The sequence below is a fragment of the Diplotaxodon limnothrissa genome, linkage group LG14, assembly GCF_057381915.1.
Source record: "Diplotaxodon limnothrissa isolate DT_005_m linkage group LG14, D_limnothrissa_male_GT1.1, whole genome shotgun sequence".
NCBI lineage: Eukaryota > Metazoa > Chordata > Actinopteri > Cichliformes > Cichlidae > Diplotaxodon > Diplotaxodon limnothrissa.
Window position 1 is genome coordinate 12,130,031 of NC_140609.1, and position 25,222 is coordinate 12,155,252.

At 44.1% G+C, this 25,222-nt stretch overlaps 1 protein-coding gene across 2 annotated transcripts in view; it reads right to left on the minus strand.

Moving 5' to 3' along the window:
• Positions 1-2,049: 2,049 nt before the first annotated feature.
• Positions 2,050-25,222, minus strand: part of ssh2a (slingshot protein phosphatase 2a) — a 32,792-nt gene continuing 9,619 nt past the window's right edge. Inside the window, exons 1-14 of one of the 2 annotated variants that reach the window (XM_085369991.1) lie at positions 18,312-18,814; positions 11,759-11,871; positions 11,332-11,396; positions 10,714-10,835; positions 10,415-10,480; positions 10,220-10,285; positions 9,575-9,769; positions 7,587-7,680; positions 6,465-6,593; positions 6,262-6,308; positions 5,971-6,117; positions 5,632-5,832; positions 4,673-5,549; positions 2,050-4,208 (exon numbers count right to left, since the gene is read on the minus strand). In XM_085369991.1, coding sequence (XP_085226117.1) covers positions 2,577-4,208; positions 4,673-5,549; positions 5,632-5,832; positions 5,971-6,117; positions 6,262-6,308; positions 6,465-6,593; positions 7,587-7,680; positions 9,575-9,769; positions 10,220-10,285; positions 10,415-10,480; positions 10,714-10,835; positions 11,332-11,396; positions 11,759-11,871; positions 18,312-18,439 — 3,882 coding nt within the window. In that variant the 5' untranslated portion in view covers positions 18,440-18,814 and the 3' untranslated portion in view covers positions 2,050-2,576. Of the gene's footprint in view, positions 4,209-4,672; positions 5,550-5,631; positions 5,833-5,970; positions 6,118-6,261; positions 6,309-6,464; positions 6,594-7,586; positions 7,681-9,574; positions 9,770-10,219; positions 10,286-10,414; positions 10,481-10,713; positions 10,836-11,331; positions 11,397-11,758; positions 11,872-18,311; positions 18,815-25,222 lie in introns of those variants that run through there. The other variant, XM_085369992.1, reaches the window with a different exon arrangement.

Consider the following 25,222-nt stretch of genomic DNA (forward strand, 5'->3'; position numbering starts at 1 on the left):
TTGCAAGGAGCACAGTAATGATGAGACTCCCAGATGAACACTAGGTGTGTACTAACTATACTGTATGTGAAGTAGAGCATTTATTAATAAAAACAGTAACAGGAATAAAGGTTTGTATGTGGATCGTGGGTTAGAGAAGAGTTTTCTCTGTAAATTTGCTTTTTCTCACCTTACATGAGCTGATGGTTGTTTGTTTTTGTTTTTTTGTGAGTGTGTTTCTGTGCATTATAATATTTCAGCATGGTCTGCACCCAATGAAAGGGGTGGGGGTCTTTTGTGACCTACGGCAAGTTTCACTGAGCAAAAGTTTTTTTAAAAGCTGAAAACTAAAATCCAGTGTAAAATCACCCCTCAAATTTTTTCTTAGAAATTGGCAGGGTGCAAATGTAGATGAGCTCTGAGGGACTTGTTTTGTTTTTGTGTGGAGGATGACGAGAGCAGGGACACCTTATGCTCTGTTTTTTTTTTTTAATTAAGTGAGAAATGTAAAACTTTCAGCATCAGCACAAACTGAGGATACCACCTTCTCTTTTCCTTCTGTAATTCATGGTTCTAAGCTTTCCCGGTTGGGTTAAGAAGTTAAAAAAATGCTCCTTTTGTTTTTTACTTTTTGAAAAAATGTTGCAAAACGTTAAAAAAAGCACAGTGTTTTCATGACGTATGCTGGGAAGTGAATTGACATGATTTAAATAAAGGAAAATCTTTTTTTTTTGGAGAGCAATGTAGAAATGTGTTATTTGATTTTTTTTTTCCTTAAGCCTTTCAAATGCTCTGTAAATCCCTTCACCACCCCCCAAACCACACACACGCGCGCTACAGTTCTTCCACTGTTAAGTTCGTTTCCGTGGTCCTCTCCAGTGGAGGACAGTGACAAAAGCAATTTATTTCACACGAGATTGGGGAATGCTGCGGTGTCTGTCAGCACCAGAGAGAGCTCATCCGTTTTTAGCAGCTGCCACCTTCATCATCGTCCCTGTGACATGGATTCCCAGAGCTGAAGAAGTCTGATCCAACTGGGTTGTTTTTTTTTTTTTTTTGTTTGGCTGAAGTTATTTTAGGCTTACAAGGGAGAAAAAAAGGGGAGCAGATTAGAGGCTGTAAAACCTCCAAGAAACAGCACTCAGGACAGAGAAAAAAAGGACGAACCAGCAGTGCGCATTATGAAAAATACCAGGACTGTGGAAGGTACCGAGCTGCAAGCCTGTGTGAAACGAATTTGCAAAGAGCTGCTGATATAAGTCGCGTTCAGAGCATCAGTATGCAAAGAGGAAGGATGCCAATCTCAGCCTTTCTCCTCTTCTGCTCCACTGATTTTTATTCCCTCTCCTCATGATAAACACACACACACACACACACACATTTTATTTGAAAATCCTTCTGCTGTGTCTGCTGAGGTGGATTTAATTGGTGAAAACGTCAGGGGATCTCAGCTTTTCCTCTTGATTCACTTAAACCACCAAAGAGTCTTTTGGTCTTCATATATGGAGCCTGTGAGTTTTGATGTCTTAGTTATCTCCAGCCTCTCTTTTTTTAAAAGCAGATTCAGTCCTTTAATGTCAGTCTGTGCCTCGTGTCTGTGTGTGGGTCTCTCAGCAGGGGCTCCGGTGGCCTACATCTCAGTATTTAATTACCCACATGAAACAGTAGGTAAAATGTCAGCCTGAAATAAGCTGCGCTGAACACTGATGGAGATCATTTCCCACTGGAGTTGGCACCGACGTGCTTAAAAGATCGGTTAGTTGTAGTTAAAAACGAGAGGTAAAATGTATTTCTATTAAGGATGTGCTTTTCAGTCATTCGAAAAGAGAAGCTTGGTAGTGGCAATACCCGATGTCATGAAATCCAGTTTTAGTGTGTGGATCAGCCTGTCCAGCAGGTGGCGGTATATTTAAAAGCTGGCCTCATTTCTTTGCCTTACATGGGAGTGGCTAAAAACAGAAAAACTAAGGAGTCACTACCGTTAAAACAAACTCACCACCTTTATTTACTGCTAAAGCAATTAAGTAATAATAATAATAATAATAAAAAACAAAAACAACATATCAGCTTTGTCCTGGTTTAATTAAAAATCTGAATAAAGACATGTCTGCCAGCTTTGAAAACAAAACCACAGAGACAAGTCTACTGAGAACAGTGCAAAACAACAATCCTCCCCGGGGTAAGAAACACGTCTCAAATTTTTTTTAAAAAGAAAAAGAGTCATCTAAACAGTAAAGTGCATGGTTTGAGAAACAAAAGCCCCTCTGGTTGGAGTTTTAGAAACTCCGAACAGGCAGCGAGGGTCACACTTAAAAAAAAAAAAAGGGGACACTGATATAAATGAGTGCATGAGCACCGTTCAGTCTTAGTTTGGACATTCATGACACTGTACAGACGAACCTGAACTCCAGTTCATACAAACATCCAGTGGTTTCCATGCAAATATATGCTCATCATTCATGTCTTGCATACTATACACATAACACCGGAGAACACACACAGGGGGTTACAGCTGACATTCATACACATCATGCGGTCTCTTTCACACACATAAGCGCAGCTTCAGTCGCATGTGTTCCAGTCTTGCTGATCTGAGGTTACATGGTGTTGTATAGCAGAGTGACGGCTCGCTGCTGCTTCTTCTCAGCGGAAGCTTTGCGAGAACGTCTTGACGAGTGTCCTCTCCCCGGCTGACGGGATGCAGGGACCGTGCTGTTGCTACTGCTGCTGTTCTCTGACTCCTCCCGTTCTCCTCTTTCCCCTCTGGTGGAGGGGGAGAGGCCGAGGGGTGGAGGGGATGTGTCATCACTGCACGAACCTGTTCTTTCAGAGCACGGCCTCTGAGCCAGCACTTTCTGCTTCTTCCATGTGTCGTCCGGGTGAGACTGGGGCGACGAGGGCGAGTCAGGCGAGTGCGACAGTGTTGCTCTGTTGTGCGTCCTCAGGTCCAAGCTGCTGAGGTCATGAGCCGACAGCTCCAGACAGTCCAGTTTAGCCAAGGAGGCCGATCTCTTCATGAGAGACGGGGGGGTGAGCCCCGCCTGGCGGATGCGCGCCTCTAGCTCTGTGGCTCTGTGCCACTCTGTTGGCTCCAACAAACTCCTCTGCTCCTGCTTCTCTAGGAGCTGCTGCCCCACTTTCAGAGCTGGAGGGCTCTCTTCAAAACTCACCCCTTTATAACTTTCTGGGTCTGTGTCCATGGCGTCTCTTGGCCCCTGAGGCTGCCCCAGTTCTTGTCCTCGACTGTCTGCCGTCTCGAGGGTGATGCCCTCGTGAAGAAAAGCCTGCAGCTCTCTCAGCGTCTGCTGAATCTTCTCCAGCTCCTGGCTGCCTCGGGCCAGCCTCTTCTGGGCAGCGCAGACGGGGCCGCAGCCCTCTTGCCTGACCCGAGAGCTTTCATCCGTGTCCGACTCCTGCAGCGTCACGCCATCCAGAGTCATTAGGTTCGAACAGTCCTGCAGGTTTTGACTATGGAGCTGGCCCCGTCTGAGAGACTGGGCTGAGGTATCTTGAGATGATGCTGATAACTGCTCAGCAGAGGCCAGTGATGATGTCACTGTGTGGCTATCTGTGGATGTGTGCACACTGACAGGTATAGCACCAGAGACGTGGCTGATATCTGACTTTGGGGAACATGAAACGTCTTGGAGGTCGCTTGTGCCTGAGAAATCGGGTCTTTTGTGTGACCCCGTGTGCTTCTCTTCATCTTTGGACGTAGCATTAGCAGAAACAGCCATGTTCTCTCCCTGAGTGATCCTTTGTTCTGCAGCATGCATGGGGGAGTGGAGCAGCACATGTTCGGAGGATACGGACAGTATGACAGGAGGTTGTTCGCTGCTGGGCGAATGCAGCGGAGACCGCTGACATGCCACCATCTCCAGTTCCTGCTTCAGCTTCTGCTCCAGCTGCTTGGTGGCCCGCCGCACGGAGCCCGCCGGCCAGTCGCACAACAGTGTGGTGGGAGGCTGGGGGTGTGAAGGTGGAGTCGAAGAGGTGTGCGTGACTTCAGAAGACTCCCCCTCTTCCTGATGTTCCGGTCGGATGACCTGAGGACTGTGAGAGGATGGAGGGAGTGGAGAAGATGAGGAGGAGGAAGGAGGAGGAAGAGATGCGGCGGGGTGTGATATGGCTTCGATCTCAGTGACAATATGGCGGACTGATATTCCGTTGTCGTGGTGAGTGTGATGAATCCGGTCAGGACTGGTTTTGTCAGAGCTGTCATCAGACTCCTGAGAGACAAAGAGAGGATACAGACTTTATTAGCACAGCCATTGTGAGGCTTTTATTCCAAGCAATGACTTATTAGCTCAGTCCTGTTTACACTCTTTTATAATCCACATAATACTACTGACAACTCGTTATAGGAGGAGGTTTGGTCTTGATTATTCTCTCATTGTCCAGCAGGTGTCACTGTGATCAGCTCAATCTATCTGCTACCACACAGTCCTCACATTCACTCAGATTCCAGTTTACTTCCCTCTGATTAAAACTTTAAAATAAAACCGTGGATACTATTCAAAGTTCATTTAAATCTCCTAAATCAAAGGATTTGACCGAAATTTTTAAATTTTTCTCTTTACAGCTGATGATGATGACAAAGGTCACTCTGAAAAGTGGTCGTACAACTGAGATGCTATTAAAAAAAATAAATAAATAAAAATGAACAGAAAGAAGCAGCTGAATGAAACCTTACCTGACTCATCTCATTCCTCTGCTCCTCCTCGTCTTCGCTGACCTCTGTTTCTCTGTCAGTTGACAGAGACGTCCTTTGCTGTGCCTGCTCTGAAAGCGTCCGATGTCGGCCATCTTTGGCCAGCCCCAGAAACTTCTCCCGGGCGCTGAAGAAGTCGATGCTGTCCGTGCTGTGGGTCGATGACCCATCTGCCTCACCGCGGGTATCCAACTCGCTCGGGTTGTTGTTGTTGTCGTCGCTGGGAGCGAAAGCCGAGATCGGAGGCGAGGAAGTGGGAGTCGCAGGGCTGAGCGGAGTGTGGCTGTTGTTCGTTAAATCAGACAATGATTGGTTGATCATGTCCGAGTCAGTGGATCCCAGAGTGAGAGGAGAGACTTCCTCTGAACTGCTTCTGTCGGGTAAGATGAGGAACAGCTCCTCTGGTTTGCCCACTGAGCAGGACAGATGTGTGGGAGTGTCCCTGTGAGCGCGCTGCAGTTCAGGGGTGGGAGGTAGGATGTGGAGCGATGGTGGTGGAAGTGGAAGAGCGACGGGCACAGTGATGGCCACGCTCGCCGAGCTGCCCTGCTTTTCCTCTGGGACCACGGTGGCTGCTCGGGGTCTGGGGAGGGGAAGCAGGCGGGGGTCTGCGCAATCTGATCTGACCTCCTGAACCAGCGAGTCACACACTCCGTTGGAGAGCGCGTGCGAGTCTTCGGGCTCGGGGTAGAGCGCCTGCAGCACGGCCACACCCAGGAAGTGATGCACAGACGGGGAGGAGGTGTTGTTATTGTGAGAGTCAGCGCGGTTCAAGGAGGGAGATGAAGGCTTCGAGTCCAGGCGATCTGATAGGTCGCTGTCACTGTGGGAACGCCATAGCTTATTATGCCTCTGTTTGCTGAAGAACAAGAGGGAGAGAAGAGTTCGTTAGCTCCAAATTCCTTCTAAGGAACTGTACATGTTTCTGCATGAGAGCACACCTTGCCAGCAGAATTCCCTGATACTCCTCCAGCTGCTTCATGAAGGAAGGGTTCGGCTTGGTGACGGCCCGTCTTTCCTTCACATAGTCAAAGGCGGTGTCCAGGTTCCAGCCATACTCCTTCATAGCGTAGGCTATCACTGTGGAAGCAGAGCGGCTCACGCCCATCTTACAGTGAACCAGACACTTGGCACCGGCTTTCCTAAAGTGGGAAGGGAAAGAGGCAGGGTTGAAGCACATGAACTAGTGAGAAAGAGGAGCTTAAACTGTGTGTGTGTGTGTGTGTGTGTGTGTGTGTGTGTGTGTGTGTGTGTGTGTGTGTGTGTGTGTGGAAGCCTACTTGGCTTTGGTGATGAACTTGTACGTGTCGTTCCAGTACTCCAACAGGTTGGTGGCCTCCTCGTCGTACACTCTGATGTTGTGGTATTCAAACATTCCTGGAAAAAAGTTGTCGATTTCCCGGGTCACATTCAGGATGTAGCGCACTCTGGAGGAGAGACGGGAGGAGGCGTGTCAGTGTGATCTCATGGATGTGACGATGATAAACGAGCTACTCGTTTCAATCGACTTTAACGAGAAAATTTATTTAATACATCAATTTTAATCTTAGCTTAAGTGACTGATCTCTTACCCACTGTTCTGCAGCTCCTCCAGGTTAGAAGCGTTCCACTCTGAACCCTATAAACAACACAGGTCCAGTCATTAACAGCACGCGCTAAGTTTTTATTTACAATTAGAAAGACAAAACAAGGTTAGATGCAGCTTTTTACTGAACCTCAAGTCTGACATGACAAACCTTCACAGGCTAATGGAATCAAAGCCCAATTGTCTCACCAGGAAGACGTGATCAAATATTTCCGTGGGGCTGTCCATCTGTCCCAGGATCACAATCATCTCATTGTCTATGAACTCTTTAAACTCCCTCAGGTTGCACACCATCTGGATCTCCAGCTCTGTTCGGATCTGTGAAAGTTCAGGCAAACAATAAATGGTCTGATGACAGCTGATAACAGCAGCAGGGAAACGCAGAAAATCAGGGCATAAGTACATCTTTACAAGTAATAAAACCACAGACTGTACATAAAAGATGACTGCAGCCTCTGCGTCTGAAAAGTGAAGCCAGTGGCGTAAACATGCATTCTTTCTCACGACCATCGTGAGGAGACATCTGGGCTGCAAAAGGAAGTCTGAATCAAGCTTTTCAGAAAATGACCCTGTCGCTCTTGATTTATGACCTCTGTAAACACTTTAGTGATGAGTGTATAGCCCCAGTGTCTAGTTTCAATTCTAATTTAAATTTAAGTTACTTTGCACAGAAAGGCCCCTCTCCTGAAACCAGTTTCCAGTTTGGATTTGGGAGACAGACACCATCTCTACTTTTAAGATTAGGCTTAAAACGTTCCTTTTTGCTAAAGCAATTGGTTAGGTGGTTAGGATTCAGGTGACCCTGAATCCTCTCTCTTCTACAGTATGTCCTTTTATCCTGTCTTTCTCCCCTCACTCGCCATCCGGTCGCAGCAGATGGCCCCGCCCCTCCCCGAGCCTGGTTCTGCCGGAAGTTTCTTCCTGTTAAAAGGGAGTTTTTTCTTCCCACTGTTGCCAAAGTGCTTGCTCATTGGGGGTCATATGATTGTTAGTTTTTCTCTGTATGTATTACTGTAGGGTCCACCTTAAAATATAAAGAGCCTTGAGGCGACTGTTGTTGTGATTGGTTGCTATATAAATAAAACTTAATTAAATTGAAAACGGACAAATGACACATGACTGAGGACGCCAATGTTTACGTTGTGTAGACAGCTGGTTTGAAAGAGGAGAGAAGGAGGCCATCTACACAAGGCCATCTGTTCACTTCACAAGCCATGAGAGATGTCATGGTGACTATATCCACCTTTAATGTGCAGTCTATAGTTAACACCTACATCTAAGCACCAAATGTAAATTTCACTGTCCCCTCACCTCCTTTGAGGTGACGTTCTCCAGGTCCTTCTGCATCATTATCTCTCTGAGGCGCGTCTTGATCAGCCGTTCTGTGCGCTCCCTTTCTGTGGGCCTGCACATAAAACACACAAAGACCTCCATTTAAAAACAACTTTAACACTTGGCCAAAGTAAAAATAAATAAATAAATAAAAAAATTCACTTTGAAGAGAGCCACCTTCACAGCTGCATTACATTCATGTTCACTTTTACGCAAGTCTCAATGACATTACTTCCACCAGAGAACTACGGCTTTGTTTTGTGCTCCCGTTTGAGTTTGTGCTCTCAGATTTTCTGTTCCCCTCTCCAGTTTCTCAGAATTAGACAAAGTCCCCTTGTAGGATCTGCTTCTTGTTGTGCCGCGCTGTGTTCCTAAGTGTTCTGGCTGGGGGCCTTTCCGACGTCACACCGACGATACCAACAAGTGGCCTAATTGCCTCTCTGGAGAGAAGAGCTCAGTTTGTCTGTGAACGACTTCTTCTAACATTTTTTCTTTTGTTTTTTGCTTCAAACTGATTCCGGACATCAGCACACAGCAGTGTGGGTCAGCAGCTACAAAAAGGGGAAGTACAGTGACCACAGGTGTGTGACACTGCACAGATGAAAGCATCATCTGTGTTGGAAATGAGGTAGGAGGGGGGCTTGTTTAGCTCAACCCTGAACATTTCCCTGACCTCATGAGAACGAGTTGAGTGGAACGAGGGTTGAGTGAGAAAACAACAACAACAAAAACTGACACGGGTTATTTACTGACATGCAGTAACACTTTTACCTCACAACAAGCCTCCACTTGTCTGCAGACGGCCTGAGGGAGGGAAGCCTAGTCAGGCAAAAACACAGACTACACGAGGGCAAATGACGACATAAGGACCGGAGCTAATGAGTAAATGAATAATGGAAATTTTACGCAGCTTCCCTGAATTGCTTGCAGGTAGATAAGATTATTTTTAGTGTTGGGGTGGGGGAAAGCCATGTCAACAAACACTGACATGTCACGAGGCTTTAGCAGCCTCCCTGTCCGGGAAAACCAACAGGAACTTTCTGTGTTTGGCTGTAAGGGGCAGAGCCAAATCATTCCGAGAGAGACTGTGCGTGTCTGTGTGTGCGAAGTGTTTAAACGTATGGTTTGAAGTGGCTTTTTTTCTGCCCGAACTGTTCCTCATTATTTCCTCAAGTAGCCCCCGTCTTTGTGCTCACCACCTGCTCCTGTCTGTTTTTCTGCGACTCTACTTACCTATGAGTTTATCTGGACTCTACTTTTCCATAAGTAAATCAAGACAGCTAAAGCCTTGGCTATTTTAGACTCCAGAAGACCCCCAAAGAGAGAGTGTGTGTGTGTGTGTGTGTGCGTGAGGGGAGAGAGGCAGACAGTCTAAATAGGTAGCAGAGCATGTGACGAAGGAGCAGGGAGGGGAATTTCCCTGGTATCAGTGGAGACAAATCTATTGAAGTCACTGCTTGTATTTTATTATGTTTCCATGTAAATATGTTGATAAGGCAGCGTTATTCATCATGTTGTGAACACGTTAATGATTAGGCACCTTTGTAAACATCAGCGCTTCAGGCTTTTGTTTTGGTCTGTTGTTTTTGCCTCTCCTGGAAGGTTAGAGAGGGCACGTGGCCTCATTCCAGAGTCCATGGATCTGCAGACTGCAATATTTTAGTTTGGGGATGTAGCAACACTTGTTATGCTTGTTAGGCAATGCTGTTAGGAAGATGCGACTGCAACATATTTTTAACTTTTCACAGAAACAGCCACGGTGAAGGTGAATTTGTGATGAAACTGTGTACGACTGTGTGAGCAGTTACTGCTGTGAATTTCTGGGGAGCAGCGTGTTTACCCTCTAGTCTATGTCATGTGCATGTGTGCACATCAGGCGCAGGGTTTATGCCACACAATTCTCAAAGTGGTTTGCAGTGCTTCTCTGAAAAACCCTTTCCTTAATGTGGCCATCCTAATCTACTCACAGGTCTGTGAAGAGGACGGGTGAATTGGCACGGTGCGATTCGACATCCTGCATGGCGTTCCATTCGTTGATACACAACTGGCTGGATGAGACACTGCTCTGGTAGTAGCTGACCCAGGTCAGGAACAGGCTGCCTGGGTAGTAGTTGTGGCAGCGAGCCACCTCGCAAGCTTTGTGGAGCGACTGGAGGGCTGACCTGAGGGCAGACAGTTGAAAGCAAGGAGATTTTTCACATGAGCAAATGTCACTGGGAGGAATGAAAAGTGCAGAAAGGAATTTGGACTTATAAAGAGTAAAAATTATGTGAGAGTGAAAATAAAAAGGATGGATGTGTGAAGAATGAATAAAAACATGTGAGAACTAAACAACAGGGCATAGGTTGAAGCTATAAAGAGGCATAACACGATCATACTCAAAGGAGGAAGTCAGTCGGGGACAACAAAATAAAGATATGAAGAGGCGGTTCTGACACGTGAGAGGGATTGAAAGCAAAAACATGATAAGACAACAAATGAAAAGATAAGAAAAAGTGAGGAAAAAACAGTCTGGAGGTCAAAGTTAAGGGTGGAGCACAATGGACACATTGTTTGCAGGCCAACAGCTTCACACGGCTGTCATTCTGGTGGAATAAATAAAGGTTGCTCACCACATGGCCTGGACAGACACTGGTTTGAAGACGTGAACCCTGTTGACTGTCGACACACTAAAGCCACTGTGGAGATGCAAAGAGACAGGTTAGAAAACACAAAGCTCACAAACAAGTAAACAAAGTCATCAGAGCAGTCGGGCAGCTGCCCCAGGGAGCAGTAAGAGGAAGCAGGGAGTAGGTGTGGCGTCTTACCCATCTCCATCCAAGTGGATCATAGTGTCGCTCCAGAGAGGGAGAACCAGACCCACCGTGCAGCAGCTGCCAGAGAAGATCGACAAGGTAAAGACAGTGAAACAAGATGCACTGGTTTGCTTACTTTATCCTTTAGCTGAAAAAACTTTCACTGATTTATTGAATTTCTCTGACTGTGTCAACTACACCACAGTTACAGTATGAGGACGATCCAATTCAAGAAGAAAAAAGAAATCTGCATAGCAAAAACATAAATTCTTGAGTTATTATAAAACTACAATAAGACGGAGAAGGTGTACCTATCAGAGGAGACAAAGTCCATGCCGAGCACGATGCTCTCCTCTGTGTCCTGTCTACCATTGGTGGAAACCACCACCATGTAGCGGGTTACCTGAGGGCAGGCGCTCTCCAGACGCACAGCCTGCAAGAAAAGAAGGACAGGGGCAAACTGTAGAATCACCTGTGTAATGTCTTTGACTCTTTACAGCCCTGGAAATCAACCCTTTATCATTCAAGGGCCTATAGATACTTTATACCACAAGACTGGCATTTAAAACTCTGGATAGTGAATATGAGATATGCAGGGACAACCTAAGGTGGTTTTAACCAGTCCTTTTTTTAAAAATCCCTCTCTCATAAGCCCTTTTCATTAAACATGCAGCAGGGACATCAGGGGAAAGGCGAGCACACTTATAGTACACTTAGAGTTCTGCAAGGTTCATGTGAGGGTGTTGTTGTTGGCACAGCTGGAAGAGCTGAGACTTCCTTTGCCTCATAACTGTTTATGTTTTCAAAAGTCAATCCATGTTTCAGTTCTTAAGACCTTAATCAGATGCTCTGGAATATGCTCTCTGATCACAGGACCACACACAACTGACCTTTGTAATTATATTTATTTATGTGTGCTTGTTACTAACCAGTCTGATTGTGTCTTCTGGGCGCAGCACAGTGAACATGGTCTGAAGATGCTTCTGGAGGTCACCTGGACAAAAACATTTTCAAAGTATGAGACGACATCAGATAGAAAGTGTCATTTCCCGTGTGGATCCGTTTTGTCTGTGACTTATTAAGATGTTTTTGGGGGTTTTTTTTCCTATCCAGCAAACAAGCTCACCACTGCTGAGCTTATCTGCTCTGTTGTGAAACAGCTTGACAGAAATTAACGCCAGCCGTGACCCATGATGCTGTAGAGGAATGTCCATTTGAAGACATACTGTGCTCTTTAATCTCAAGTTTTTCCACAGAGTTCATTTGTGAGGTTTGGGGTGAAAAAGGGAGTAAGAGGAAGTTTTGGGAGATGGTGCAGCTGCTGTTTGTGTGGGCGCTGTAAGTATGAGGGTTTACCTGTGTGTTTGTTCCTGCGCTGGCTGATTCGAGGTGCGGAGTTCTGCGTGGGACTGTTACCCCTGGGAAGGAAGAGGGCTGCACCTTTAACTGTGAGGAAGCTCTCACTGATACTGGAAGAGAAGAGAAAATGAAGCATGAATAGAAGCCTAAAAAGCAAACTTATCTAATCATAACTGGTATTTTTTTGCGTAACTTAATTTGAAATCGCTTCCTTCCACATGCCGACCCCGGATGCCCATAACAGGCACAAGACGGGGACACGGACTAGTAGAGCGTTGTCGTGCCCTTGTGTCGCCGTCACAATGCCCCATTCAGCTCGCCTCTGGTCTGCAGGCTCCCCAGATCAGAGCTCACAGACCGATGCGAACAAAACAACATCCAAGCCCCGATGTGAACTCAGAACACAATGTTCTCTGGTCCTCCACACAGCTGGATTACACACACAAGACTTACTCACACTAACAGCTGCCAGGAGGGAGGGATAGGGGGAACTGAGGGGGACCGGGGGTCCGAGAGGGAAGATGGAACGAGTCCCCCTCCTACACAATGTTTTAGCTGCGATAAGAGTTGGCCAGCGCACAATACTTCAATCCAAAGCAGGCCTAGTTAAACGGGCTTTTTGCTCCCTTTGAGACACTTAATCTTATTAACTGTGACTGAGGTCACTGCATTGAGGAGGAAGATGCATTATAAACTGAGGCCAATGTTTTAACTGGATACCAGTTAAAGTGTCGTGCTTGCATGTATGATTGACCAGGTGTATGTTTAGTGTACGGAGGTACACCAACCTCACAAGATAGCTAGAAAACAAGTTAAAACATCTACTCCTGCAGCAGCTAATGATAACCATGCGATCATTAAAGCATAACTTTAATGATGCTAAGCGAGAAGTCTACCACTTGGCCAGCCGGGCGCTCGGCTGCTAGTGTTTCATGAGTGGATACAGAGAGAAAGAAAAGAAAAAAGAAAAGTACTGCTGCTATGAAAATTATGCTCTTAACAAATATAATTAATATATAATTAAGTAACTCTTCCAGCCCAAGGAGAAATGCATCATTATAACAAAAACACATTGGCTGTATTCACTTTGCAGGTTTTGCCAAAAATGACACCACAAGTCAAGCTGGCAAGAATGCAGCCGGTGTAGAAACAGATGTGCGTGCAGCCACAATGATCCTAATCAGCAAAACGTGAGTCTTAAAAGTTAAACACATTCTTAAGGAAGATCCTTTTCTGACTTTTTTTAAAAGATGCAGTAAATAAACATCAGTTCAAAAAAGAAATAGAAAAAAAACAAAAACAAAACCACTGCAGATACAAATAGTTAGTAGAGGAAACACTCTTCCAAGCAGTCGTCCAACCTGTTCTGCTCAAAACAAGGGCGGCTTTTAGCTGGCAGCTAAAACAAGGAACTGACGCGATAAAGATCACTGGGATTAATGAATGTGAGGTGATGACATCAAATCTCTGAGGTCAAACAATCAGGTATTTGACTGATATGTTTATTTTGATGCTACCCTAGTGTGCCGCGAGCATATTTTAGCTTTAGCAGCAGGCTTACACTCAATGAACCCAACTTGGAGTTCATCAAGTTCTACAGTTTCACACTCAAAACAGCAAAAAAAGTCCAGTGCTGTCTGTCATTTAGTCTTCCTGTCATCCCCCCTCTTGTCTGTAACTTCATCTCTCTATCCTCCCCGCCATCCAACTGCCCTTCCTGAGTTTTGCTGAGACCATAGATATGGAGAATCAGGAGACAACGCAGAGGAAAAAAACAAAAAAAAGACTGACTTGTGCTGGGCTCATTTCCCATAACCCACCCACCCTTGAACCAGCTGTTTCCTCTTACTCCCCCCCCCCCTCTTTTTTTCTGTTTTCTGCATTTCACACAACTTTGTCCTACTTTTAAGTTTCTGTCATTCTCCTCAGTTCCTGCTGCATCATGCCCCACTTACACTTGTGAGTTTCCTATGTGCTGTACTTGGAAATGACTGTGTACAGCAGCGCTACTGTACAATGTCATGTAATGCAACACTGCTACTCTTCCCGAGAACCTGGTGTGGAGGGTCACGCGCGTGCGAGCAAACGCGCACTTGTATTCCTGCGCACAGACACACAGAGAGAGTAATGTAAGCCCCATGCTTTGAAAGGTGGGGGGCTGTGAATGACTCTCATATACAGCTTCTAAAAATACAGTAGTCCTTTAAAAGTCTCAGCAGTCGATGAACTGTACATAGAAGCTTCTCTTTGACGCTGCAGAGGGTTCACACTGAAGCTTGCGTGTGCTGCTGTAATACTGTACTCAGGCTAGTGCTGGATGAATACAAACGAGTAAAGCCAGTTAGAAGCACAGAATATCATCACCCAGAGGAATCTCACCAGGGTTGCATCGAATGATCAAGAGATTGATTATTTTGTTTAAAAAGAAGAGTTTTTGGAAATAAACAAATAAATAAATAATGAGCATTCACCAGTTCAAGCTTCTCTAACTTGACATTTTACTAAACAAGATTAATGTCCTTGAGCTGTGAACAGTTTTATCTGGACATTTTTCTTGATTTCTGATATTTTATAGACAAAATTTTCAATTCATTAATTAATAGGGCACACTATAGAGTCATTAGGGACATAATTCTTAATTTCTGCACCATCACACACATCTGCTTTGAATCTAATGGGTAAATCTTTGAATCACTTCAAGCCTCTCATTAAATTAGAATGGTCAACTCATGTTATGCAGCTGCCTTTAAGCCGAACTCATTTTAAATGATAAATTAGTAATGTGATATGGCACCGTCAGACCGATAACACTGCAGTCTGTAGGAGTGTATGAGAGAAAGATAAGAAATTGCCAAGACAGTTGAAAATATGCACTTTCAGGCTGATTTAAAGGCCAGCGCTCTACAAACATGAGGACACAGCAAAGGGGGAAATGGAAAGAGGGCAACGAGTTCAGTTAAATTGGGCTCCACAGAGCCAAGTGGACTGTGAAAGATGGGAGGTAAAGAAAGAAGACCCGGTCAGAGCGTGTAGCTGAGAGCAGGGTGGGTCATCTTTTGGCATTAAGCCATCCCAGGCTTTTGGGCTAAAGCAAAGCTGTAGGTACATGTTAGGGCAACAGCCACAGACACAATCATCACTATGTAAGGACCACTCCACATAGTGGGCAGATAGCTGACTGACCCCCTCCTCCAGCCTGTGCCCATATTAGTCACTCTCAGGAGGAGAGTGGGATAAATATAGGGTCTGCTCTGTGGAGGGCAGGTCCTCCTAAGGCTTTAGGAGTTTACAACAGAGACGGATACAGCCCATGAGAAAGGCAGGGAATTAGCTGCTGTGTATGTTTATGTGTGTCCACATGTCTGCAGGTGCACGTGGGCCCTGATGCCTGGAAGCATAAGCCATGAACATGCAGAAAAAAAATGACAGACAGAAGACCAAAGGGAGAAGTTATGTTCGTGTAGTGTCACGGTGAGCTAGCAGACCCACAAACCTCAATGTCCTCATTCAAGTCTGGCTGAAGGCCCGTGTCACACGAAATCTCAAGAGGTTACATGTTTTTGATTGTAATTTTAATCAAAGTGCATTTCCACAAAGTCTGCTCGATGCTAAACAGACTGTTGGACAAACATGGAAACTCAAATAGCAGATGAGGGCCTCTGGAGCAGAAGAGGTCAGGACCGATGAAGAGACAAAATTCGGGTCAAACTAAACATAGACTTTTGTTTTGCTAGTACAGTCGGCTTGCTGCCCTTTTCCCCTGGCTTCTGCAAGCGTGCAATTAAGTACCACAAGTTTCACTACTGTTTCTTTGGTAATCTGATAGACAAAAGGTATGAGTGCTGGAAATGAACATACCTGAGTCAGGCACTCGAGGCTATTCTCAGAAGGATCCGGACTACATTTTACACTTACAGTTACAGAAAGAAATCTTTTTTTAATGTGGCCGAGGCAAAATATAGATGAGCAGTGGTTGTACCTGGACACAATTAAGCACTAATAGAAACTTGGCAACAAACAGGATCATCTGTTTTGTCTGATATCAGGCGATTTACTTAAGCTAATTATACAAACTTCGAGAAACCTACTTAACGTTAAAGACAAATCGCCCACACACAGCCCAGGTAAGGACCTATAACCAGGTGCCTGTATCACTGTTCAGCTGATAGTCTTTTCCGCAAACGCTCAAACAAAACATCTTTGTCACGTTTCAGTCCCATCCGTTTGCTTTGGACAATGTGTACAAAACACAAACACGGATAAAAGTGGAGGAGAGGGTTTACCAGTATCTTTTAAAAACTGATGGCACAACAACAGTGTTCCAGGTGTCGTTTATCCTCAGGCAACACTTAAAGTCCAGTGACAGCCTCAAAGCCTGTAATTACGTGCAGAAACCTGGTTAAAAATCAGCATTTGTCTGACATAAACAGACATGTATGTGTGCACACAAACAGAAAAAAATGAAAGCACGTCCCCTGTGTCGTGATAAGGGCTCGAAACCATCTTTGGGCACTACAAAAAACTGCTGATCACAACAAGCCACTAGCATCATGCTGTATTTCAAACAAAGCCAGGAAGTCAGAAAGATTCCCACATCTGCTGCTGTTTACCAGACACGCGACTGCCAGTAAGCACTGTGTGCCTGTCTCAGAGTAACTTCTTCCCATAAACCAACCTTGTGCAAACTCACAGAAAAAAAAGAAAGAAAGAAAAACTATTTCCTTAACGAGTGGGTGCAGCTCTAATAAAAGCTAAACGTTCAGTTTACTCAATAACTTTGCTACACTGTCACGTGTAAACCAACTAAAAAACAATGCAATCAAGACACACACTGATTACATAAGCTTTTAATCTAGTTTAAGTAGTTTTGAAGAAGTTTTGCATTGATTTTCTTTTTCCCCCTCTTCCCCAAATTTGTTGAGATTATCTGAGACAGCACCACATGAGTTTAGAAATACTGGAACACAGTAGGCCTTTGATCTGTCCTGAAGAGCAGACTCGTCTTCACCACATGTACAAGTCAGCTAAATCCTTTTACATCTCTCAGGCAAAACCAAGCCTTCACCCAACTTTGCCTTGATGTCTGCAGGCACAGAGAGATAACAGATAAGACCACTGGATGATAAAGTAATCATCCATCACTGACATCTCAACAAAGGGCATTAGTTCTAATCAGAGGTGGGACCAAGTCATTGTTTTGCAAGTCTCAAGTCTTTATCCTCAAGTCTCAAGTCAAGTCTCAAGTAATGTCAGGCAAGTCAGAGTCGAGTCTCAAGTCACTGGTGTAAAAGTCCGAGTCAAGTCACAAGTCTGAAACTTTGAATTTCAAGTCCTTTCGAGTCTTTAAAAAAAACAAACGAAAAAATAATGTTGCAGTTATATGCTAAATGTAAATATTAGACCATGTAATTTTAAAATCTGTGTTTTTCTCAACACATACAAAATAGTGAACTTAGAAAATATACACAAATTGTGAAATTGCACCTCTTTAAAATGCAGCTCAATTAAACTTAGCTCCAAGAATAATTTTCACCAACAGTTCTGTATTAGAACTTCTAATACAGAACAGGATATATGGACAGCTTATAAAAAATTCTGATGAGCAGCCAGTTGTGCAGTACTATTATTGGTTTACCAGACACACAACAGTCCTAACTGTTTGGGATTATTTTAAAAGTCACATTCAGATGCTTATTGCTTAAATTAACTGTCAGGATCCAGGTGGATACGGGTCAGTTTGAGTCTTTTCCTTAATAATATTAAGACACATTAAGCCACTGACCTCAAACATAAAAGTTTAACTTGTCACATATTATAGCCAAAAGTAAAGAAAACAAAAAAATTATTTACAGTTTCTTCTTTCTCCACTTTATTTAACTCATCTTCCTCAAAAGCTCTTATTTCTATTTCAGTCATGATACTAAATACCAACATGCCCCCTGCCACATAAATCTCTTATTATGGCAATCGGGTGACCCCTTCCTTCCCCCCATTTCTCTCCACTAAGTATACCTAAAGAGGAATCCCTTGCTTAATTCCATGTCCACACCTGGAAACAGGTTGGATGATTCACACAGGCTGAAGAGCACTTATGTCTTAGTAAGGTCAAAAAGGGAGTACTGTGATGAGTAAGACCCTGATACGTCACCAGGAAATACATTCATCAACCCTGATATTACAAAACCCACATATTGCATCAATTCACTAGAACACCGAGTATTGTGGTAAATGATAAAATTGCTACAAGATGAAATAATGGTGACAATCTGGTGTGTATTTTAAATCTTTATTAGCACACTCGAGTTTCAGACAGTACGCCCACAGTCTACTTCCACGTTGGAGTTGAAGTTGTGCTGGAGAAATTTGAATGGAGACCCTGTTACTTAACGGCAGCTTCACTCTGTGTCGCAGTCCCACCTACTTATTGTTTTTAGTCTCACTCACACACACACACACACACACACACACACTATGTCGTCTAATTGTTTATTCAATACGAAACAGCCCACTGTCACTACTGTTCACAGCATGCCACTCTTGTGCAACTTACAGCTGGTTGATCTCATTTTTTGACACCACCGCGTCGTCGCTGAAGTAGGGTACCATCTTTGCCCCGCAGCAGGAGCAGAAGCTGACCGGCGACGAGCAGTCGGAACCGGCCACCGTGCCGAGGGTCATGCCGTCGAGGGCAGCGCGGAGGGAGCAGAGAGCGGCAGGTGTTTTTAAAGTCCGATGGAGAACTTTTACTCCTCTCCCACAGTCATCGCAAACAGTCTTCCGTGGGAGGATTTTACGGCGCGATTCGACAAAAAGTGAGGAAATATTCCTCTAAATATTTCACACAAAAATAAGACGTTTCCAAATCGTAGTTCTGTTACAATAAATAAGGCAGGAAGATTGAAGCTAGCACGCCGTGTTCCTGCCCCCGTCAGCAGCGTATCACTGTCCAGTATTTCCCCAAGAAAGCAAAAGCCATTTTAAAAGAGGATCACCGCAGCGTTTTCTAAAAACATATTCATCCCTGCCACAAGAGGTAATATCCTTTACCATGTACAGTACTGAGGCGTATGACTTGGGTCAAACTCTTGCTGGAGAAGTCATAGCAGGGAGGAGCTGGAGCCACGTGTTTTTGGGAAATATGGGGAAGCCAATGAGGGCAAGAGGGAAGTGGGACTGACGGCACTAGCAGCACCTCTGCATCGACGCTTTTGAAAGTAAACCAGTTCTCTACTCCGCAGGTTTTTGGCTGCTTTGACTGGCTGAAGATACTGCTTCAGTGTTTGGTTAGAAGTTGGGAATTACTTAATGCCGCATCCATAATAGATTAAACACGGAGTGGTGCATTTAATAAGCCTAGTATGTTAAAGTTGCCAGAGTCAAGTGAGGCCCAGCAGCTGATTAGTTGTCCCGGCACAACAGGGTCAATAGAGGATCTATTCATTAACAAGCTAATGTAATAGAGGGAATAAAACTCGCATGGGCTTTTGGTTCTGCAGTCAGCTCACTGTGAAGACTTGTCTCCTCTCCAAACTTCCCTCCCAACACACAAACCATGTGGCTGGGTTACATAAGGAGCAGATAAATGAGAAACAGGCTGAAGTTATCTGGGCTGAGCTGCTGTAGCAGTGAGCCTGTAGTATCTAGGTAAAGTGGAGCCTGCCTTGTCAAGAAAGTCTGGGTGAGCAGTGACTGTTCCCATGAAGCTGGTCTGAGGGTATCAAGTATCAGCTGAGGTACTCCATGCTGTGAGGTGGGCACATGCTTAAGGTTTATTTTATAGCCTTTTAAAGTTTTATGTTCAGTTGACGCGCCAGCATGCTGGGTCCTATGTAAGCTGCAAACAATCTGAAAAACAAGGTAAAACCACAGCGCACCCCCCTGCTGCTGCAGTCACACCAACGTGTGCCAAGTGCCTTAAATTCTAAACTAAAACATCTGTAGTAAATGACCTCTACCTCTACACAATGGAGAAGAGTCATACTGTGTTTACAGAGGGCTGGATTTTTGTTTTGAGTGTTTCCAAAGTAGTGCAGTTATCGGTAGGAAGTCTGAAAATAGGGCACTATTAAGAATACTGTTACACAATACACCTTTGGCTAAGCAATCACAAACTTTCCAGCCTGTAGTTCTTACATCCTGTTAAAGCAGAAAACACTGACTAACCTGTAACAGTAGCACCTGGAAACTTTGTTGGATGTACTAGTGAATCTTTAAAAAATGAGAATATTTGGGAAAAGGGGGGGGGGATTTAATTCAAAAAGGTAAAAGTTCATATATTCTATATTCACTGAACATTAAGTGAAATCTTTGTTTTAAATTTTATGATTATGGCTTATAGATCATGAAAATCTGAAATCCAGTATCTGAAATTAGCCTAATCCAGTTCATTTCAGATTTTGCAGTTAAGTACAAAACTTGTGTAAACATAAAAATAGAAGCTGTTGGTGTACCAGTGTCAGGTACAAAACTGTTGTGCCACTGTTGTTAGATTCACACTGCTGAACTGCATTGACTGTACCATAGTGCGGCACATTATCACTGAGTTGAGAAGACTTTCTGGTAGGGCTGCTCAATTAATCGAATTTTAATCACGATTACGATCTGGGCTTTCAACGATCATTAAAAATGACAGAGCCGATTATTAGCCCCTCCCTCATTTATCCGCGACACCTTAAAGGCCGGTCAGTGAAAATATTGTCGGGCATAAACCGGTCCGTGGCGCAAAAAAGGTTGGAGACCGCTGATTAAGAGGACCCGAGGGAAGCTCGGAAAGCTAAGCAGAAGTTATTTGGAGAGGAGAGTGACTGCTGTTGGTTGAAAAGAGAGGTAAAAAAAAAAAAAAAAAAAAAAAAAAAAAAAACTTCAGTGGTGTTGCACACTATTTTATATTATTTTCTAAAGTCATTGTTAACCCTTTAAAGCCGGTCAGAGCAGCACGCTCCGTTTTGTGTAACTATTTTTAAATCCCTGTAGAACCCGAACCGCGTAAGCTAGCGCAATAATTTGTTTTGCATATGAAACCGGAGGAGTTGTACTTACATCTTATGCCATCAGCTTGTCCTCGGTCACGGTTTCGTTCCACATAAAGCTTTGCAAAAATTGCATAAAAAGCGCTTGCAGGAACAAAAACATAATATTCCAGAAACACGCTTTGCCGATCCGATCAGCTGTTCGTAACACTTCCCACAGTGAAACAGACGTCAGCGCGAACTGTCGCATGTCCGCCATTTCCTGGCCGAAACTGGAAGTGACGTCATTTTCGCGGAAATGTAGTTTTTTACTTGTAGGCCTTAAAAGCCTATACTGGTCATGTTTGACTTTTCTGAATAGTTTCTGGGATGCTTAGAACTCAAATTGCACTGCTGGAAATAGTTTATTTTGATGCACCTGCTGTTTTCTTTGCAAATTTGCATCATAGGATTGTTTTTTTTGTTTTTCCTGCAGTATATAAAAATTGGTGTATCTCCAAAATAAAACTATGAAGACACTCAAAATAAATTTCCTGTTGTTGTAAACTATTTTTTGCAACTTTTTTGTATTTAAAGTTTTGAGGGATAAACCTCTTAAATTTCTCCAAGTAGAAATATATGTAAAAAAACAAAACAAAAACGATATAAATTTTTTTGTAGTTTATTGCACTTTTTTGCAATTAATGTAGTTACTATGGACTTAATGCATACATATTATTAAAATATGGGCTATAACAGTTATTTAGCAACTTGAAATGCTCCCACAAATGGCACTACAACATGTAAAAAAAATAATATAAGCTCTGGCGGACTTGGTTCTATAGTAGGTCTTAAAGGGTTAAATAAATATCGTCAAATAATCGTGATCTCAATTTCAGTGAAAATAATCGTGATTATCATTTTTGCCATAATCGAGCAGCCCTACTTTCTGGGCCTATCAGACCAATGTCTGATCCAGCTATCGGACTGGCACATCCGTTCACAAACTATTAGAATATTTTCAAAGCTCAATTCAAAAGTGTTTATAACTTCGATATATATATTTATTTATATACTCAGTATTTATTTGGGTGCCCTTTACCAAGAATTGCTTCAGCAATGCGCTGTGGCATGGAGGTGATAAGCTTATTACACTGCTGAGGCATTACTGAGACCAAGGTTGGCTTGACAGCAGCCTTCAGATCATCTATATTTTGGGGTAAGGTAGTTGTCATCTTCCTTTTGGCATCTTAACTTATAGATACTCTGGGGTTCAGGTCAGGTGAGTTAGCTGGTTAATCAACCACAGTAATAACATGGCTATTTTTGGCACTGTGGGCAGGTGCTAAGTCCTCTTCAAAAAGGAAAATGGCAATTCTCTATCAGATGGGAGTACAAAGTGCTCTAAAATCCCCTGGTAGACACCTATATGGGCTATGAAACAACCATGACGACCCCAAATCATCACAGACTGCAGGTTTGACTTGACACATTTTGAATTGTGTGCTTCTCCAGTCTTCTTCCAAAGCGTAAAACCTTGATTTCCAAATGTAATTCAAAATTTATCTCAAAGAGGACCAACACTTCAGTTATTTTTCTCCTTAGCCCAAGTAAGATGATTCTGCTGTTGTCTCTAGTTTAGGAGTAACTTGATATTAAGAATGTGACAATTGTAGCCCGTTTCCTGACTACGCCTGTGCCTAGAAGCTCTTGATGCAATACTAATACCAGCCTCAGTCCACTCCTTGTGACGCTCTCGTAATTTCTTAAATCCAGTCCAAGTTGTTGACTTGGTTTCCAAAATGTCCCAGATTTTTCTAGGAAGGGCTGGAAAAATAGGTCTGACCCACAGATGTCCAACCTCACAACTTATTTAAATGTTCTGATGCTATGCTATGAAATGACACCTTCAGTGGCAAGATTGGGAATAGAATAGAATAGAATAGAATAGAATAGCCTTTATTGTCATTGTACAGAGTACAACGAAATTGGAGTGCCACTCCCTTGGTGCAAGTTTCAATAATAAATATAAATGTAAAATATAAAAAGTACAAAAAAAACAATCGTAAGTACTCAAACAATAGTATGTACAATATATACAGGATAGCAGCATTAATATAATGACAGTATGAATAGCAGCATAATATAATGACAGTGACGGTATGGAATAGGTTCAATTGTTTTTGTGCTTATTTACTACGGTGATAGCTCTGGGAAAGAAGCTATCCCTGAATCTGTTTGTCCTGGTTTTATGTGACCTGTACCGTCGGCCTGACGGTAATAGTTCAAACAGTTGGTTGCTGGGGTGAGAGTGGTCCTTGATGATATTGCCAGCTCTGCTGAGGTACCGAGAGTTTGCAGTGACCTCCAGGCTGGGCAGAGAGCAGCCAGTGATCTTCTGGGCTGTGTTGATGACCCTCTGCAGTACTTTCCTGTCTGCAGCTGAGCACCCTGCATACCATGTTGTTATGCCGTACGTTAGGATGCTCTCTATGGTGGCTCTGTAAAATGTCACCAGCAGCCTCTCCTCCAGGTTGTTCCTCCTGAGCACTCTCAGAAAGTGGAGATGCTGCTGGGCCTTTTTAACCACCGCTGTAGTATTTGCAGTCCAGGAGAGGTCATCAGATATCTGCACGCCCAGAAACCTCATGGAGTGTACCCTCTCCACACAGCTCCCGTGAATGTAAAGTGGGGCCGGGTCTGCTCTGCCCTTCCTGAAGTCCAAGATAAGTTCTTTAGTTTTTGTGGTGTTCAGTTGGAGGTTGTTAACTGAACACCACTCAGTCAGTCTGTTGACCTCATCTCTGTAGTCCGACTCATCCCCCCTTGAGATGAGTCCAACCACTGTGGTGTCATCCGCGAACTTTATGATGGTGTTTGAGAGATGGGTAGGGGAGCAGTCGGATGTGTAGAGCGTAAACAGGAGGGGACTCAAAACACATCCTTGTGGAGACCCGGTGCTGAGTGTGATGGTGCTGGACCGGTGGGGGCCGAGTCTGACAGACTGTGGTCTATTTGTCAGGAAGTCCTTGATCCAGAGGCAGATGGGGGTGGAGAGTCCCAGGTGAGACAGTTTCTGGACCAGGATCTCCGGGATGATATGATTGAATACTGAGCTGAAGTCCAGAAAGAGCATTCTCACATAGCTTCCTCGGTGCTCCAGGTGACTCAGCGCAGTGTGGAGCGCTATGGTGATAGCGTCCTCGGTGGAACGATTTGTCCTGTAGGCAAATTGGTGGGGGTCCAGAGTGGGAGGCAGACCGGCCCTGATGTGCTGACAGACCAGTCTCTCAAAGCACTTCATCACTACAGGCGTAAGTGCAACAGGCCTGTAGTCATTTGGGCTGGCCACAGCTGTCTTCTTGGCGATGGGGATGATGGTGGAAGTTTTGAGGCAGGGCGGGACAGTGTTTGATGACAAGGAAAGGTTGAAGATTTTAGTGAAGACTCCGGTCAGTTCGTCAGCACATGCTCTGAGAACCTTTCCATGTATTCCATCAGGACCTGCCGCCTTCCTGGGATTCACTGACCTTAGAACACACCTCACTTGGTGCTCCCTAAGTGTTAGTGTGCCAGTGCTGGGGGCGGGTGGAAGTGGTGTGGCAGCTGAGGGCTTGGTCGTCTCAAAGCGGGCGAAGAAACGGTTTAGATCCTCAGCCAGTGAGGCATCAGTCCTAGATGTTGCCTGGTTATTGCTTCTGTAGTTGGTAATGTGATTGATCCCCTGCCACATTTTTCTGGGGTCGTTGTCAGCAAAGTGATCTTCAATCCTCCTCCTATAGGCAGCCTTAGCTTTCCTGCTACAGCATCGGGAGCTGGGATGTTGTGGCTGATTGGTGTATGTTCTAGGTCCGCGAACAATTTAATGAGCTAGAGTTGCTCTCCTTAAACTGTGTGCCATTTTATTATCCCCTTCTCTGAAATGATTATGACATGTTATTGTCATTGTTTTATGAAGTACTCTTACTTATCTTATAAAAAATCTCCAAAAACAAACGTATAATCGTACTTTTGCAAGTAGTGAATGACTGTTAATAAAGCTGAACTCATGACAGTGAATGTAAACTTATGTCATAATAAGTGAGCTAAAATAAAACTACAACCCTAATTTGCATAGATCCAACGGCAATGCTACAACGCAGGGAAACAGACAACAAACCAGTTGCCAGAGTGTGTACGTGCCGATAACTCTGATTAAATCACATATGAAACAAACACACCAGCACTCCAGTCCTCAAACTATACTTTGCTTCACCTACGTGTCCCACTGACTGCTCTTGCATCACAGGGCAGGTTGTGTGCTCAAGTGCTCTTGTCATGTGGTTCTGTTTAGTGTCATCAAATTTACCAGCACCCAGTGGAAACCTATTTGTCTCTGGGATGGTAACCTGAGACCATGCTGTGGTGTTTAGTTGAGATGTGAACAAGTTGCACAACTGTTTCCCAGCTACGTCTTCCTTTATCACTTAAAAGGGAATTTCAAGTTGAAAACAAACTGAAGAACATCATGACC